The sequence below is a fragment of the Selaginella moellendorffii genome, unplaced genomic scaffold (genome assembly GCF_000143415.4).
Source record: "Selaginella moellendorffii unplaced genomic scaffold, v1.0 SELMOscaffold_138, whole genome shotgun sequence".
Taxonomy (NCBI): domain Eukaryota; kingdom Viridiplantae; phylum Streptophyta; class Lycopodiopsida; order Selaginellales; family Selaginellaceae; genus Selaginella; species Selaginella moellendorffii.
In genome coordinates this window covers 280,281-296,479 of record NW_003314399.1, presented here as the reverse complement: position 1 = coordinate 296,479, position 16,199 = coordinate 280,281, and the positions used below count along the sequence as shown (strand labels likewise).

Sequence of the window (16,199 nt, the reverse complement as noted above, 5' to 3'; positions counted from 1 at the left end):
GTCGACAAAAGCGACGAGCTGCATACAATGGTGGAAGAGCCAGAAAGGGCGTGGTCACGCGAAGCTCTTAGCGAGGGATTAGGGTATTGGGGCAGGGCTAGCGTGGGAGCGCCGAGGCTGCTTTACCGCCGGAGCTCTGTTTTTTACCAGATCTCGAGCGATCACTCCTCTGGTAGGCGCTGGATCGAGAAATGGCTCCGATCGGCTGCTTGCGCATCGAAAGTACTCTATGAGTCTCACATTGCCCGGATTCTTGGGGCCTTGATCCTGGGGAGATTTTGATGGGACATGGCAATGCTGGTGCGCTGGAGCTTGAAAAGCAGGCAGGATTTTGAGGAAGATAGTTCTCGACGCTTTTAGGACAGGTGTAATCTTGCAGCCATGGACGATGTTGCGATCATTCGGGAGATTTTGGCGGTCACCCATGTACCAGTTGTAGCGCAGTTGCAGTGGGAGAAACTGCAAAGTCTTTTGCGATCTGTCTGCGATCGACTCACAGCTCATGTAAGTTGTAGCTACGTTGAGAACAGAGGAGAGAAATTGATTTTAACCATCGGTATCACAGACAGCACGGCTTGAGAAAGCTGAGGAGCTCGCCAAAAATTTTCAAGCTTTCAAGGAGGAGATTTACGAAGTCTGGTATGAGATTTGACCCGTTTTCTTTTCTGTTTTTTCTTTCCCTGACGCGACGCAATGCAGTAAAAACACGGCTAAAGAGTGTAAAGATTTCACCGAGGTCGAGGTCCAAAAGCAGGCTGAGAAGCTCGATACACATGTTAAAGTCACTGGAGATCGTATCAACGCTGTTCAAAAAGGGTATGCTTCGTGCTTGGTGAGTGGAACTTGACAAAAGCTTTCATTGCAGGATGGAAGAAAATTCTGTAAACGTCAAGACAGTGACTGGGGATTTGGCAGAATTGAAGGCAGCCGTCGAGTCTGTTCCCAAAAGAGTTGAAGATTTAGAGGGAGGAATCCAGAACCTGACTGCGGTCAGTTCAGAGCTGCAAACCAAAGTCAAGGAGCAGGACGAAACAATAAGGAAACAGGGTGAAAACTTCCAGTCACAGTTTGAGCAGCATGTAGTGGAAACGACGGGGGCAGTGCGAGTTATGACAGAAGAAATAGAGTCTTTACAAGCTGATGTTCTGGACCACAGTGGAAGGCTGCAAAGTTTGGAAAATCAAGTATGCAATTCTCAACTATCTCAATTTCATGGCAAATGTTCACGGGTACAACGGGGTTACTGCTTCAGGGAGATGACCTCAAAATACAACTTCAGCAAACCGCCTCAAATCATGCTGCTGAGCTAGAAGCACTCAACAAATACTGCCAAGTACGTAAAATCGTTGTATGAAGGCACCTTAACTTTTCAATGGCTTCAGGCACTTCGTGTGGATCTTGATACGAAACTTGTAGCTCCCCCGGAGCTCAAACCAGGCCAGCGGCGTCCGAGTGCCATCGTGGCAGACCTTGGAACCGCTGTTACCGATCTTCAAAACCGCCTGCAAGCAAAAGCTGATGTTGTTGCTCTAGAAACGCTGACTCAAACCAACAAAGAGGTGATAGTTTTCTATTGGCATTCTGCTTTGGCTGATGTTGTTTCCTTCCCCAGTCTCTTCAAAGAGTGGCACAAATGATTGAGGATCTTCGGCATCAACAAAGGAGAGGCTCTGCTTCAGGTCCTCCACCCAATCGTAGGTCGTCAAAGTTATCAAGTTTGCTAGCTGGAGGCACAAAGGTGAGTAGAGTACTTATGCATGCGTCTGATCTAGCGAGCGAAGTATTTTTTACGTTTATCAGGGCATGGTGACGGACTATGTTGCGGACGAAGTCCGTGACGCTTTGAAAAATCACGACAGACTGCTAGAAGAGGTGATGGTCCTCAGCACATTTCAGAACTTGAGTTTATTTGAGAATTTTGCAGATTCATAGGGACATGGGATATCTTGGAAGGACCGTGCTTATCATGTCTGGTCATGACCAGCGGTTTGCTCCAGAACAAAAGCCCGTAGAAGTGTCTGCCGCTCCACCTGGAACTGCTGGCTTTCCTTCAGGTGCAGTTGCAGGAGCACCGGGAGCTTCTGGACCTTTGGGAGCGCCAGGCCCTCCAGGCGCTCCAGGGGCTCCAGGTGTTCCGGCAGCCTCAGGCGTTCCAGGAGCTCCAGGTGCACCAGAAACTTTTTCTGATCAGAAACCTCAAGATCCTGAAGCAGCCTACGAGGACATGTTTTTTGCTTTTGAGGTAAGGGATTGCGAGCCTATCTGATTTCACATGTTTGCTACTGCAGAAAGCATTAAGAGAGAATCAAATACAAGTGAAAGAAGATACAACACAAATGAAGGAGTTGCAGATCCTAGTTGACGGTATGAAAGAGACAAAAGCAGAAAAGAAAGATATGCAGGTAACTTGCCTCGATGTATCCTCCCAGACGATAGCTGTTTTCACATTTTTGCAGAAAATAGCTCGGATTGTTCGTGAGTTCATGGAGCAACCAGAGCATGCGGTGTTTAGTGGAAAGCCGCTAATGGGTTTCAAATGCATGTACGTGCTTTACTCTACTGTTTCCAAGGGGTTACTAACGAGTACAAGTTGAGGTTTCAGGTCCTGTGACCAGGACATCCAAAAACTGAACCCACTTCGGGCTGATTATTTGCCACATAACGCAATGCCGAAGCAAGTGCTTCCTATGATGTCGGCGGAACGAATTTTTACTCCGGTAAGAATTTTGTGCGCACTCGTATAACCGAAGCTAAAAGTTTTCTAAAATCTCAGAATGGTGGAAGTCCTCGATCAGCTCGAATCACCCAACGAAATTCCAACAGCAGCCCGTACTCGGCGAAGCTTCCTCGCAGATCGTTTTCAGCCGGACAAGCGAATCGAATGAGCAGGCCTTTATAGTAACCTGCAGGTACGCGCCTCGTGTGTTGCCGGTTTCGCGAGTTTTTACATTCGATTCCAGTTCCACCTCTGTACGTCCGTTGTTACAAAGTGTGATTTGCGCCTTTGTCCAAGCCAAAGTTTTCTTGGATGTCTAGATTCCCAGGTGTTTTAATATGTGCTCTATCTCACAATTGCTTTTTTCCTTTCATGAGTTACCGAACGTTTTTGTTTTTCCTGTGTCCTCTATCTCGAGATCTTTTCTTTGTCAGTCACTCTTGGTGTCCGCTTTTTTTTTCTTTTTTTCTTTTTTGCGAGTTACCAAACGTTTTTTCTTTTTTCTTTTTTCTTCCTGCGTGGCATCCACGTGGGGATTTCAGGTGAACCGATTGATTAGGTCTCGAACGAGCTGGACCTATCACTGTGCGCTGCGCCTTTAGTCGTTTCATACAGTCATGGACGAAGACGCAGTACCATCGTCTCTGGAGGAGGCTGTGAGAATAGACCCGGCAACACTACGTCAAAACAAGGTGCTATTGCTTTCAATTTTGTGCTCACTGTAGCTTCCTCTCCCTGTTTTTTATGCAGTACGTTTCAGAGGAAACACTCAAGAGTATATCCTCTCACAAAGGTACCTCTCTTAAGCTACTTAAATTCGATAGAGTTTTCTCAAGCTTGGAATAAAACAAATGCTGGCTTTTTTCTTTTTGTCCAAGGTATCGTTGGGACAATCTTGACCGACAGCCTTGGAATCCCCATCAAGAGCTCCATGGACCACGCCACAACGACACAGGTTCGCTCTTTTGATAATTCCCACGTCTCAAGCCCCGTACACAGACAGGTACTTATTCGTGCAGTACGCAAGATACGTCGCTCTGATCGTGATGAAATCTAAGAACTTGGCGGCCGATATCGAACCAACTGTAAGTCATCCAAGAAAACTCCTTTTTTGTGCCCGATCCTTCGTTTTGATCGCTGGATTGTTTTTTTATTTCTTTTGTAGGACACCATGATGTTGGTGAGAGTGAGAACGAAATTACACGAGCTCATTGTTGTCCCCAGCGAAGACTACTACATTATAATCGTCCAGAAAGTGGTAGTGGGCGACGAGCACCAGCACCATCAACACCACCACCAGCGCCAATAGCAATAATAAGAAAGAAGCGAATCTGGAAGAGAATATTCTACCATTCACAGGGCCCTGTTAAAATTTTGCTACCGCGTAATAGGGTTAGGGCAGGGATTCTCCACAGGTGAGCGCGCCGGATCGACGAATGCGGCAGGATGTCGCAATGTGGCAGCGCTGGAGCTGAGATTCAAGCGGCAGCAGCGTCATGAGGTGTGGATTGGAATCGAGCGACTGGAATTTGGCAATGAGAGTGCTCCTCTTGCTGCTGCTGCTTCCCCTGCTGTGGTATCGAGCTGGATCTGCGAGCGCCAGCGATGCTAGAGGCGATGGCGATGGTGGTAGCAGCATAGGGACCGATGCGTTAGAGATTCTCGAGGCGGCGGCGAAGAATGGGAGTGGTGTGGAGGGATTTGGTGGTGCTGCGAATGGGACTGGAGGGAATGCTACTTTCTCTGTTAGGTGGGACGTCAAGAGCAACGACACAAGAAACAAGGAGGTGAACGACAAGGCGAGCCAGATAGTCAAGAATGTGGAGAAGCTTTTTGATTCTCTGGAGGATGACAGCCAGAAGGAAGCGGGCAAGTTTAACGACACGATTGAGAACCAAGGTGGTGTGCTCGAGACTGTTGCGAGAGTCGGCAAGCACTCCATGGACGAGGAGGAGCCCGGGAGCAATGGCAAAGAGAGCGAGCAGCAGTCTGGCAAAGATGACAAGCCGGACGAAGAGAAAGCGATCGATCCAGAAGGGGTGGTGGTGGTGCCACAGCAGCAGCAGACTAATGCCACTGCCGAGACACAAGACGAGCGACGTGATAGTAGTGCCACATTGGAGCATCCTTCCATTTTGCCGCATCCAAGTCCAAACGCTACGACTATCGGTCAGAAGCCTGGTGGTGAGAAGAAGAACTCCACGGCAGGAAAAGACAATGGGCGACGCTACCAGTCGGAGGACGTTGCTCGGTTGATCGACAGAGACGACAACGAGTACGTTATCAGTCATCCCGGGAAGAGGTCTCAGATGCAGTTTCAGGAGGACTTGATGTTGATCCGGGACATTGTCGTCGTCATGGTTGCGTCCGCGCTTGGAGCTATCGTTTTTGCGTTCCTGGGACAGCCGGTGATCCTGGGCTACCTTGCTGCTGGGATGTTCGTGGGACCAGGTGGTCTCCACCTCGTTCACGAGCTAGTCCAGGTATGAAGCTTCGTCATTGTCTTTGTCATTGTCTAAGCTTTACGTTCCAGGTAGAAACACTCGCTCAGTTCGGTGTCATATTCTTGCTATTCGCTCTCGGCGTGGAGTTTAGCGCGACAAAGATGCAGGGAGTGAAAGCCGTGGCTTTAGGCGGCGGGTGCATCCAAATCCTCACGGCGATGGTGCTTGGGGCCCTGCTCTCCACGACGGTTCCGCAGGGTATCTTCATTGGTGAGTCTCGTAGTCTAGCAGCAAAAGTTACATTGACTTTCTATGCAGATTGTGTGACGTGCGCCCGTATGCAGGGGCTTTTCTGTCCATGTCGTCCACCGCGGTCGTGGTAAAATGCATGATGGACGCCAACATGGCCGGCACGGAACACGGTCAGGTTGGAATCTAATCTAAATACACTTGCGTGACAAGCACACGATCTAAGTTGTTTTTGTGTTTTCTTTTCCGGTGGTCCCAGATACTACTCGGCACGCTTATTTTCCAAGACTGCGCTTTGGGGCTCTTGCTAGCCGTCATGCCGGCACTCGCGGCCAAAGGCAGCAGCTCCTGGACGATCCTGATTGCATTGGCAAGGGAGTGTCTTTTGCTGTCCGGTTTTTGTGCGGTGGCCTGGATCGCCTCCAAGTTGGTTGTTTCACGGTTGCTTTCGGCTCTCAGCCGCTTGTCGAAGAACAGCTCCGAGTTGTACCAGCTAGGAATCGTTGGACTTTGTCTGAGTATATCCATGCTAAGTCAAAGCCTCGGGCTCGGGCTTGAAGTTGGCGCTTTCGTCGCGGGTCTCATGCTATCAGGTTGTATACTTGGTTTGATTTCTTCTAATTTTAAATTGTTCTTTTGTGTATTCTTGTGCAGGTGGAACGTATAGCGAGAAAACTCTCCACCACGTCGAGCCAATACGGAATATATTTGCCTCGCTTTTTTTAGCTTCTATCGGCATGGTCATGCACCCCGTATTTCTCTGGCAGCACAAAGATATTCTACTGGGGTCACTCGCGGTTCTGTTCTTCGGCAAAACATTCTTGATCGCTATAGTGGTACAATTTTGAAAGTCCTCGACTGTTGTTTGCAAGCTTCTAAGTTTTGTTTGCTGGTGTTTCAGGTCTGTGCATTTGGCTACAGCACTCCTATATCTGTGAGCGTTGGCATTGCTCTCGCACAGATCGGGGAATTCTCGTTTGTGCTGCTGAGCCGTGCTCAAGGCCTGGGACTAGTATCCAGAAAGCTCTACCTCCTCTTGATGGGTACCAGCGCATTCAGCCTTGTCCTCACTCCATTTGCGTTCAAGCTCGTCGCTCGCCTTGTACCCAGGGAGAAGAAAAGCCAGTACGCACTTTTCAACTTACCAGTGCATGGCTTCGGTTACCACTTGGAAACAGGTGACAAAAAGCAGCACACCGAGGATAATCTCGAGGACGAGAAGGACCTTCTCAATCAACAAAGTAAGCCGAGTGAAGGGAAAGACGCCGAAGATGCTCGAGAGAAGTTATTCCCACAAGTCACGTTGCGGAGACCATTTTCACAAGTGTTTAGTGGACACTGGAGGTGAACAGGTAAGTGTACATTAACATCAGAAGCCAGTGGGTAAGGGATTCTTTTTCCCGTTACAATAATCGCCGTTCTCTTCTAGTTTTTTTCTTTTTTTTCTCAGTTTCGGAGTCTTGTTTTCTATTCTTCTGTAACAAATTTTTTCAGGCAATTGTATAGAGGTTTCAGTTATTCGACTGGAGGCCCCGCAAAAGATTTAGCAGTGCTAAGAAAAGGTTCAATATGTCCAAGTACAGGGACACCGAAGCCCAGATATACTCATCGAAAGTGAACCTTCTGATCAAGTTCTCGGTATCGTAGATTATATATGCACTGAAGATGACGGTGGTTATTGCAGCAAAGATGGTCCCCGAGACTGGTCCCAGAGGAAAGAAGATCTGGAAGCCACAAAAACAGGAGAGGATTAGCTGGGATGTCCGATATGCACACACCTGGATTATCCCCCAGAGCACGAGGACTACAAGCGATACGAAGAGATATGGTCTGAGGAAGCTGAAGTCGTGGCCTTGCTTTACTGCCCAGAAGGTGTACGCTGTCAGAGCTAGTGCTACTGTAGCAGTGAGAATGAGGGCCTCGAGCAGGACGTCTCCTGCGATTCGGACAAAAAGTGGAACAGGTTGAGAATCGTTTGGAGCGAGGGGTGAAAACAGATGGAACGGGACAAGCTTTGCTTACCTCGGATGAAGGCGCAGGAAGTCCCGACGGAGAGGCTCAAGAAGACCGTGAAGAGGCTGAGAAGAACCAAGTTGAGCGGATGGTGGTGCTGATAGTTGTAGAGCGGGCATAGCACTGAGAGGAAAAGGAAAACAAAACAATCAGGAACAGGAGAGGATGAAGTTTATCCAAGGAAGACAGGATCGAAAACCAGTTCTTGCAAGGAAGCAGACGCAGAGGAAAACTAAATCTTGACAGGATCACAGGAAGATTTTGAGCAGGAAGACAAAAGCCAAGATCACAGAAAGCCAAGCAAAGAAGAAAAGCAAAAAAAGAAGCACGGACTTACGTATCAGAGGCAGGAGCGCGAGGAGGACGAGGAGCAGTGTGTTGTGCGCGAAGAAATCCGCGACGGGCTGCGAGAAGACGATCACCGCCGCGACGAGAGCTGTGAGAACGATCTGGGTGCTCAGGATTCCATAGACTTTGCGGATGAAACCCCATCGCAGGACGTTGTCGCTGTAATCGATGCCCGGGTAGAGCGCTCCGCTGGGCTCGTATCCCGTCTCGATGTCCGCGTAGCCACCACCACCTTTGAAATTGCCCGACGTTGATCCATACATTTTCTCTTCTCTCTCTTTCTTGGTCGGAGACGGGGAAAGAACCCTAAAACAAACTTGCCACGTGGCAACTTCTTATTAATGGTAAAAGGTGTTAACTAAATGTAAGTTTGTCCTTGACTAAAAATGACACTAGTTTTCTCCAACAAAGTGTTACATGAGCTAGTAAAAAGCCACGACCTTGAGCGAGCGAGGTCTTACTTTCTCCAAATGCCATATCATAGTGTAGTGACGTGGAACACCATGCTAGCAGCATATGCCCAGAATGGGCATATTGACATGTCACGGGCTTTCTTTGATCCTATGCCACGCCGCAGCCTCGTGTCATGGAATACCATGCTGGCAGCCTACGTCAAAAGCGGGGACTGTGGCCACGCAAGCCAGATCTTCAATGACGTGCCAATGCGGGACGTTGTGACGTGGACAACAATGCTGACTGGGCATGCCCAGTCTGGGTATATACTCGCCGCTGAGCGGCTGTTTCATGAAATGCCGGAGTGGAACTTGCTAACATGGAGCGCGATATTTTCAGGGTACATTCTTAAGGGTGACAAGACTAAGTCGCAAAATCTGCTAGAGAAGATTCCAGTTCTAGATCTGATTTTAGCGACAACGATCCTCACGACATATGCCCACTCGGGGCATATATCTCAAGTCGTAAGTTTGTTTGATCAGCTTCCTTCCCGCGATCTAGTCTCGTGGAGTGCTCTTCTCTCTTCTTACGCCACAAACTTTGATCTCGATGGAGCCGAAAGTGTCTTTGATGCCATGCCAGAGAGGAACCTCGTCTGCTGGAACACAATTCTTTCCGCGAATGCCTTGGCGGGGCAAAAGGAGAAGGCAAAGACTCTGTTTGATTCAATGCCGATGCGTGATACGCTGTCCTGGACATCTCTCTTAAACGCGTATTCAAGCGCCAGAAACATCGAGCAAGCAAAGTCCGTGTACGACCAAATGCCGCGGCATGATCTTGTCTCAAGAACAGCAATGCTTGCGGCATTTGCCGCGAACGGGCATCCAGGAAAAGCCAAGGCCATGTTTGATTCCATTCCAGAGCTCCAATGTGAGATTTCTTGGAACGCTCTCCTTGCTTCTAATGCGCAGAATGCTCGATTTATCGAAGCTCTGGAGGCCTTTTACTCCATGGCCACAGTCCAAGCCCCCACTGCCACAAGCTTTGTTCCAGTGATCATCTCTTGCAGCCACAGAGGAGAGATTTATAGAGGGCGATCGCTCTTCTTGTCAATGGGTGTAGATCATGGCTTGGAGTACACAAGGCAGCACTTTTGTTGCATGTTGGATCTTCTTGGACGGGGTGGATTTCTAGATGCCTCGCAAGAGCTCATTGTTTCAATGCCTTTTATTCCAGGTGCATTGGAGTACACTTGCCTGCTTGGAGCGTGTCAGGCTTCCAAGAATGTAGCACATGGAGGCCATGTTGTGCAAAAGATTTTGGGCCTGGTAGTGCCTGGTACAAATAATCTACTTTATAATAAACATTTGAGATTTGAATAGATAGATGATAGAGATAGATAGTGAGATTTATCAAAAATAAAACTTTATATGGATAGTTTTTGAGTTAAGCCTTTTCTGATAGGCATCCATGTTAGTCATTCTTACAACCTTAAGGGTAGGAAATTAAAATGTTTCCAGAACGTGTTTAGGATGTTTTACAGGAGAAGCTAGATGCTTCAGAGGTTACCACCTTCTGCTTGGCATTGGACGGTGAGTATGATAGAGTGGTACGGGCTTTTCTTAAAGAAGAGTCAAGAGGGGTGACATGAGTGATGGCCTGAATCGCTTGGGACTGTATAGGATGGCTGGTCGCAAAGGGGAATACATAGCAGAGCTTGCTGGTGAAGAAGGATATGTTCCAAGCCCCAGAATTGAGAGCATTGTTGACAAGCGCCATCAAAGCTGCCCGTATCTTAACAATCTCTGAGAGAGTTCTCCAGGTTGGAGAAAGACGGGCGGTATTTGCTGAAATGCATGGCGGCAGGGAGAGCGAGAAGTGGGTTGCTGACACATTCAAAACCAGATGTTGTCAAAACCAAAAGAAAAGAGCTATGAAAACCATAAAATAAAAAATACCTGGGCGACCTGGAAGGCCATGAGGGTGGCTTGTTCGGCCTCTTGGCGTTGTTGGCCGGTCTTCAAATCGGCGAGGTAGCGATTGTAGTCGGCCGTCATCTTGAGATACAAGACCAACGACTCGCCGGTTGAGGACGTCGACATGAGGTGTGTGTCAACGAGAGCAAGAAAGGCCTTGATGGTGTCCTCGTTGCAATTTTTTTGCTCAACATACGACGGGAGCATGCTTTTGCGGAGCTTCCTCCGACTCACCCCTTCCGACTGGACTTGTCGGCGTTTTGCTTCGAGCATCTCAACTCTCTGGATTGGGCTTGTTTTGTGGCACAGAAGGTATGCCCGCTTACGTTGTTTCTTGTGCTAAGCCTCTTGGATTGTTTTCTCAGGCTATTGACGAGGCACAGGCCAAAGTTGCATCGGGGGAAGGAAATCAGCCGGATCATGGAGCTCCTCCGGCAAAACCTCGCGGTTTGGATGAGAATGAGTATTGAATCATCTCTCCAAGTTGTGAATTCTTTAATACTAGAGAGGTTTGATGGCAATTGCCTAGTGTGATTCTTCCAAGGAAGCAGCAGCAACTCAGTGGTGATAAAACTCGATTTGACATTGCTACTCAGTTTCGGGCTTGGTGTTGGAGAGGTCTTTCTGTTTTTTCTTGTGGTAAATTCTTCTCATAAGTTTCTCCTTACGAGCAGATGCAAGCAGTGGGATCAACGGCAGAGCAGAACCTGGGAGAAAGTCAACGCTCAAACACTGATCCACTTTGCATTCTTTGCATCCATCGGTCTCGTGCTTCATAGTGGGCAGATTCCTGCTCTTCACCTGCTATAAGTCCAGTGGCATCACCAGGAACAAACATCCCCACTCAAATCTGTATTGGAAAGGGTGGAAACATCGAAATGTGGTTTGACTGGTGTGGCAAGGTGGACAAAATTATTATAGATGGTGAGATAGGACTGGTGGGAGAATCCTTAGTAACTATGATCCCATAAAGTGTTGATATTTTAGAGGATATAGAATTCCAAAGGGAGGGACATGCAGCCTAAACCACAAGCATCAGCATCAAGACTTTAGAGTGATAGGCACTAAAAATTTCATAATGTAGTCAATGATATAGTTGGCTCTTCCATTGATTAATTCCACAATGTTGGGATTGCAATATACCATAACACGCATGTAATGAGCCTTCACTGTAATCCACAGTTCTTAACAGCTTGTTGAAGCTTTAGAGGACCAGTGAGAAAGATGATGCTCAAGTTGGTGGTTGATCATTGCTCCCACATGAATTACCACAAGAAAGCAGCGACCAAATGGCTTTAAAATCACCACTCGCAAAACATACACGAGTTTGAGATGGAACTTGCAGTTCTCGGCCACATCAAGCACCAAGACTTGGTGAGCTTGAATGGATTCATGCTATCATCAGCCAGCAACGTCTCCCTTTTCAAATTCATGGACTCCATAGAAAGTTCTTTCTTGTATAAAATAAAGTTCTCATAATCTTGTGGAAACGATGATGCTCGATTGGGACGTGTGCATGAATTGCTTGCTTTCGGCTTATGTCCAGTATGGGCAATATCATGTAAAATGTCTGGGCGAGACTGCCAGGTTCGAGAACTATGCTGTGGTTATGGTGCAATTAGAAAATGTGTAATCCTGGTGGCCATCACTCCGGGAAGGTAAACCAATCATGTAACTAGATATGTACAGTTTAGTGTTTGTTTATTCTTGTAAAGAGTTTTGTACGGTTATATGAAAAAAAATGTCTTAAGAACACTAGAATTGTGGATTTTGCATCAAGAAACGTGCAAGAAGAGCAAATTCAAGGAATCTCTATTCTATTGTGCTATTGTTACGTTTGCTTGAATACAAAGAAAAAACCTCTTACCAATAAGAAACATCTATGATCTAAAACAGATCTATCACCAATCTATGCTATTCTGCTTTACTGAAATCTAGAGAACTTGCACTTGCTTATGAACAATAGAAATATAAATTTGGAATACCCTACTGGGAATGGGTCGCAAGAGAAAGTAAAAAAATATGGATGCCATTTTAGAAGGTGATGTGATTGTAGAAGATGCTACATGTAATAAAGAAGAATATATACCTCTGCAGGGATTTGTTTGAAAACTAATGTGAGAAAAAAAATAACTGTAGAATATGTGAAATCCGTGATAGTCTGTCTACTATTGGCAATTCCTGTCATATGATTCCTAGTAGGGCAGGAGACAAAAAAAAAAAAAAAACAAAACAAAAAAACAACATAGGTTTAATGTCAGAGAATGAAAATGGTAAATGTGAGCAACATTCTTGGTAAGATGGAAAAATAATGCATACATTTTAAGGCCCTTTTTGAATGATGGAAAGTGTTTTCAATTCTTGTTGTGATGAGAGAATAGCAATTGCAAAATCACATCCTTTTCCATGCTTTATCCAAAGAGAATTAATTTTAAAGATTTAATACAAAATTATAGTAGTGCATTAGAATTTGCACCAATGGGTGTAAACATTGAAAAGATTGCAGTAGGTGACTCTAATTATTTTAAGATATATGGGAAGTTTCAAAAAAAATAATGAAAAATATGCAACTTATTCACAATTATATACCACTGTATATATATATATATATGAGTGCCAAGTGTACCGTATACTAAAATTAGCGTAGTGGGACTTTTGGTAGCCGTCGGATTGGTTTTAATCTGAACCACTCGCTCCTGTATATAAGTTAGGGTTTTTGGGCTAATTAATATGTACATTTCTGTATTCCCTTTCCATATTCTATACACTCACATTGGTGGAGGTGAGGGGCACCTTTGATTGTCCCTAATAAGTGTTTGGATTTGGGATTTTGGTTTAGATTTAGCTTTTGCATCGTCTAGATCTAGCTTTTTTCATTTTCTTTCTTTTGTTTTTTTTTTTCAGGGGTTTGGTTTAAATCTAGCTTTTTGCGTTGTCTAGATCTACCATTTCCTTCTAGCTCTTCTTTTGCTCTTTCTTTTTCGTTCATCTTCATGGCAGATCAGCAATCTCCTCCTTTGACTCTAGAGCAGCAGTTGGTACAATTGCTTGATGCTATGCGCTTGCAATTGAACAACCAAACTTAATTGATGGTGGCGTTCACAGCACGTGGTACAACTCCTCTTGTTCTTGGTGCCAATCCTCACGTTTGGCCGGAGTTCTTTTGCGGGAATCCTGGGGATGATGTGTACCATTGGTTCGATCACTTCACGGTGATTGCCACATATCATTCTTGGGATGATGCTCGATGTTTGCGTGAGTTTCCCACGTGTCTCCAAGGGACGGCGTTGTAGTGGTACAATGGTTTGAGCGCAGCCACTCGTGGGGATTGGAGTGTTCTCCTGGACGTCTTCAAACGCACCTTCGGACATGCCAATGATTGTGATGATGCTTTCCAACAATTACATCATCTTCGCCAAGGGCCATCTGAGTCGGTGATGCAATTTGGTGTTTGTTTCCGAAGTCTTTTGCTTCGTGCGGAGCCAAATATGTCGGAGTGGATCAAGCTAGGAATGTTGTGGCCAGCACTTCGTCAAGATCTTGTCGGACTTGTGCATGCACTTGCTCCTGCCACCCTTGACGATGCTCTTCACTTGGCACAACGTTATGAGACGTCGCCTTTTCCACTTCTCACTGCACGTCCTTCCGCTCCACTTCCTATGGGTGATGGTCCTGTTCCAATAGAGGTTGATGTTGCTGCTGCTCGAGTCCAAGGACAAGCGTGAGGACGTGGTCGTGGCTGTGATGTTCGCTGCTGGGCGTGTGATGAAGTTGGTCATACTTATCGGCATTGCCGTCGTTTTCCGGATTGGCGACCTCCATTTCTTGGGTGGAGACCTTGGCGTCAGCAACGTCCCGTGGGTGCTGTTGCAGTGGAAGGTCTGAACACCGAGATGCCTCCGGGAAACGAGGAGTCACGCGAGTAACGGAGGGACCTTGCGCGAATAAATCAGTGACCCCTCCATCTTTCTTTCGGGAGTATCATCAAGGGGTTCACTCGGCACCGGTTCATCCAGTGTTTACTTTCCAAGCTCGTTTTTATAACAAGAGGTCTCCTATTATTCTCTCCGTGTTGGTTGATACAGGTTCAAGTTTATCTTCTATTGCTCGACCTGTTGCCACACGTTGTTGTCTACACTTGCGTCGTGCGGCGGAACCAGTTTTCATTCTTTATGGCAACGGCCGTACACATGCATGTGCACGGGATGAGGTGGACCTGGTTGTGCGTGTGGGCGATCTTGAGCTTGAGTTGTAGTCGTTGTGGGTGGTGCCGAGTCAAGCTTTTGACCTCATTCTTGGTATAGATTGGTTGCAACGCAATCATGCCAAGTGTGACTTTGAGGCTTCTCCCCCTTGTCTCATACTTCCTTATGTTTCATCCATTCCTCTCACTTCCATACCTCTTCGTCCCTCTACTTCTACCTCTGCTTCCATTACTTTTGTTCCCCCACTCTTTCCTTCTGTGTTTCCATCTTGTTCTGCTTTTCCCTTTTCTGATCCCTCCGACGATCTTTGTGTTGCAGTAGTTGACCGGCTCATGAAGGAGTATTCTGATCTCTTTGAATTTGACCTATCGTCTGGGGCCAAGATTGCCACACGTCATCCGATTCCAACCAGGGATGCTCGTCCAATCAAGGTTCCTGTTCATCATCGGTCACCTAAGGAGATCAAGATTTTACGAGCGAACGTCAAGGAAATGCTAGAGAAGGGTGTTATTTGGAAATTGCAGAGTCCTTGGGCATATGAACCTCATCTTGTGACGAAGCCTGATGGGAGTATTCGTTTCTGCATCGACTATCGTCCGTTAAACGAAGTGACGATCCCAAATGTGTATCCTCTTCCTCACACTGTTGATCTCTTGGATCGTCTGGGGCGAAGTCATTGGTTCACCAAGCTAGATCTTGCTTCTGGGTATTGGCAAGTACCGATGGCCGAAGAAGATATTCTTAAGACTGCTTTTCGTACACCATTTGGTTTGTACGAGTTCTTGGTGATGCCGTTTGGTTTGAACAATGCTCCAGCAACTTTCCAGCGGATGATGGACGAGGTTCTTTGTGATATGCCGGAGGTGACTACTGACTTCATTGATGATGTCTTGATCCACTCGGAGGGGACGTGGGAGGAGCACGTTCGTGATGTTTGTAAAGTGTTGGATCAGCTACGTGACGTTGGTTTAAAGCTGAAGCAGTCAAAGTGCGTGTTTGGGTCCAAGGACACAACTTATCTTAGGTACTGTATATCTCGTGAGGGTTTGCAAGTTGATCCTGACAAACTTGTGGCTGTTTTAAAGTTCCCTACTCCAAAGTGTGTGAATGATGTGCAGTGCTTCTTGGGTAAGGTGCAGTATCTCGGTCATTTTGTGGATCATCTTTCCGATCGCACTACACCATTGCGAGCGTTGCTGAAATCATCAACATCATCTTTCATGTGGTCTCCGGATTGTGAGCGGGCGTTCGTGGATCTCAAAGAGCTATTGACGACTCCTCCAGTTTTGGCATATCCTGACTACACTCGACCTTTTATTTTGCGCGTGGATGCTTCTGACATTGGTCTTGGAGGTGTGTTGATGCAAGAGAGCTCGAGTGTGCCTGGTCAGCGCCATCCCATTGCATACATAAGCCGTACATTACAACCAGCAGAGATGAACTACTCCACGACGGAGAAGGAGTGTTTAGCAGCAGTCTGGGGTTTCGAGAAACTTAATGCATATTTACATTGTTCTCGGACGTTACTTGAAGGTGACCATGCTGCAGTTACTTCATTATTGAAGTGGAAGAACCTGGTTGGTCGTATGGCTCGATGGGCTTTAAAGCTTCAGATATATGATTTCGATGTTGTTCATCGCCCAGGGAGTTCTATGGCTAATGCTGATGCCCTTTTTCTAGATGAGGATTCTGTGCCGTTGGCGGTTGCTGTCCTTGAAGTTTAGTGTCCACAAGGCGCAGAGCAAGATCTACCTTCTCTTGATAAGGTTCACGAGGCTCAAAAGATTGAGCCGTGGATTCGAAGGCTTCGAGATGGGTTTGAGAATCTTGCCTCACTTGCTGATGACTTGCCTTT

At 46.7% G+C, this 16,199-nt stretch overlaps 4 protein-coding genes across 5 annotated transcripts; 3 read left to right on the top strand and 1 right to left on the bottom strand.

Moving 5' to 3' along the window:
* The first annotated feature begins 13 nt into the window (after nucleotides 1-13).
* On the top strand, nucleotides 14-4,190 carry LOC9630183 (collectin-12). The gene is made up of 17 exons (XM_024666293.1): nucleotides 14-504; nucleotides 566-639; nucleotides 700-816; nucleotides 866-1,184; nucleotides 1,253-1,333; nucleotides 1,383-1,559; nucleotides 1,613-1,738; nucleotides 1,801-1,872; nucleotides 1,925-2,242; nucleotides 2,289-2,402; nucleotides 2,457-2,542; nucleotides 2,603-2,717; nucleotides 2,774-2,909; nucleotides 3,259-3,408; nucleotides 3,467-3,509; nucleotides 3,595-3,801; nucleotides 3,882-4,190. The coding sequence occupies exons 1-13, from the start codon at nucleotides 382-384 to the stop codon at nucleotides 2,897-2,899; spliced, it is 1,848 nt and encodes a 615-aa protein (XP_024522061.1). The 5' UTR covers nucleotides 14-381; the 3' UTR covers nucleotides 2,900-2,909; nucleotides 3,259-3,408; nucleotides 3,467-3,509; nucleotides 3,595-3,801; nucleotides 3,882-4,190.
* A 1,134-nt stretch (nucleotides 4,191-5,324) lies between these two features.
* Nucleotides 5,325-6,932, top strand: LOC9630154 (K(+) efflux antiporter 4). The gene is made up of 5 exons (XM_024666295.1): nucleotides 5,325-5,430; nucleotides 5,479-5,587; nucleotides 5,669-6,002; nucleotides 6,064-6,245; nucleotides 6,311-6,932. The coding sequence occupies exons 2-5, from the start codon at nucleotides 5,519-5,521 to the stop codon at nucleotides 6,755-6,757; spliced, it is 1,032 nt and encodes a 343-aa protein (XP_024522063.1). The 5' UTR covers nucleotides 5,325-5,430; nucleotides 5,479-5,518; the 3' UTR covers nucleotides 6,758-6,932.
* Nucleotides 6,753-8,125, bottom strand: LOC9630153 (BI1-like protein). Of its 2 annotated transcripts, XM_002992567.2 has the most exons (4): nucleotides 7,760-8,125; nucleotides 7,432-7,545; nucleotides 7,188-7,345; nucleotides 6,753-7,133 (listed from the first exon to the last, which is right to left on the bottom strand). In XM_002992567.2, the coding sequence occupies exons 1-4, from the start codon at nucleotides 8,031-8,033 to the stop codon at nucleotides 6,921-6,923; spliced, it is 759 nt and encodes a 252-aa protein (XP_002992613.1). In that variant the 5' UTR covers nucleotides 8,034-8,125; the 3' UTR covers nucleotides 6,753-6,920. The 2 variants fall into 2 exon arrangements, with proteins under 2 accessions (XP_002992613.1, XP_024522064.1); XM_024666296.1 differs by having other exon boundaries at nucleotides 6,753-7,345.
* A 148-nt stretch (nucleotides 8,126-8,273) lies between these two features.
* Nucleotides 8,274-10,609, top strand: LOC112343189 (pentatricopeptide repeat-containing protein At4g02750-like). Its single transcript, XM_024666274.1, has 4 exons — nucleotides 8,274-9,491; nucleotides 9,707-9,772; nucleotides 9,878-10,045; nucleotides 10,505-10,609. The coding sequence occupies exons 1-4, from the start codon at nucleotides 8,274-8,276 to the stop codon at nucleotides 10,607-10,609; spliced, it is 1,557 nt and encodes a 518-aa protein (XP_024522042.1).
* The last annotated feature ends 5,590 nt before the right edge of the window (nucleotides 10,610-16,199 follow it).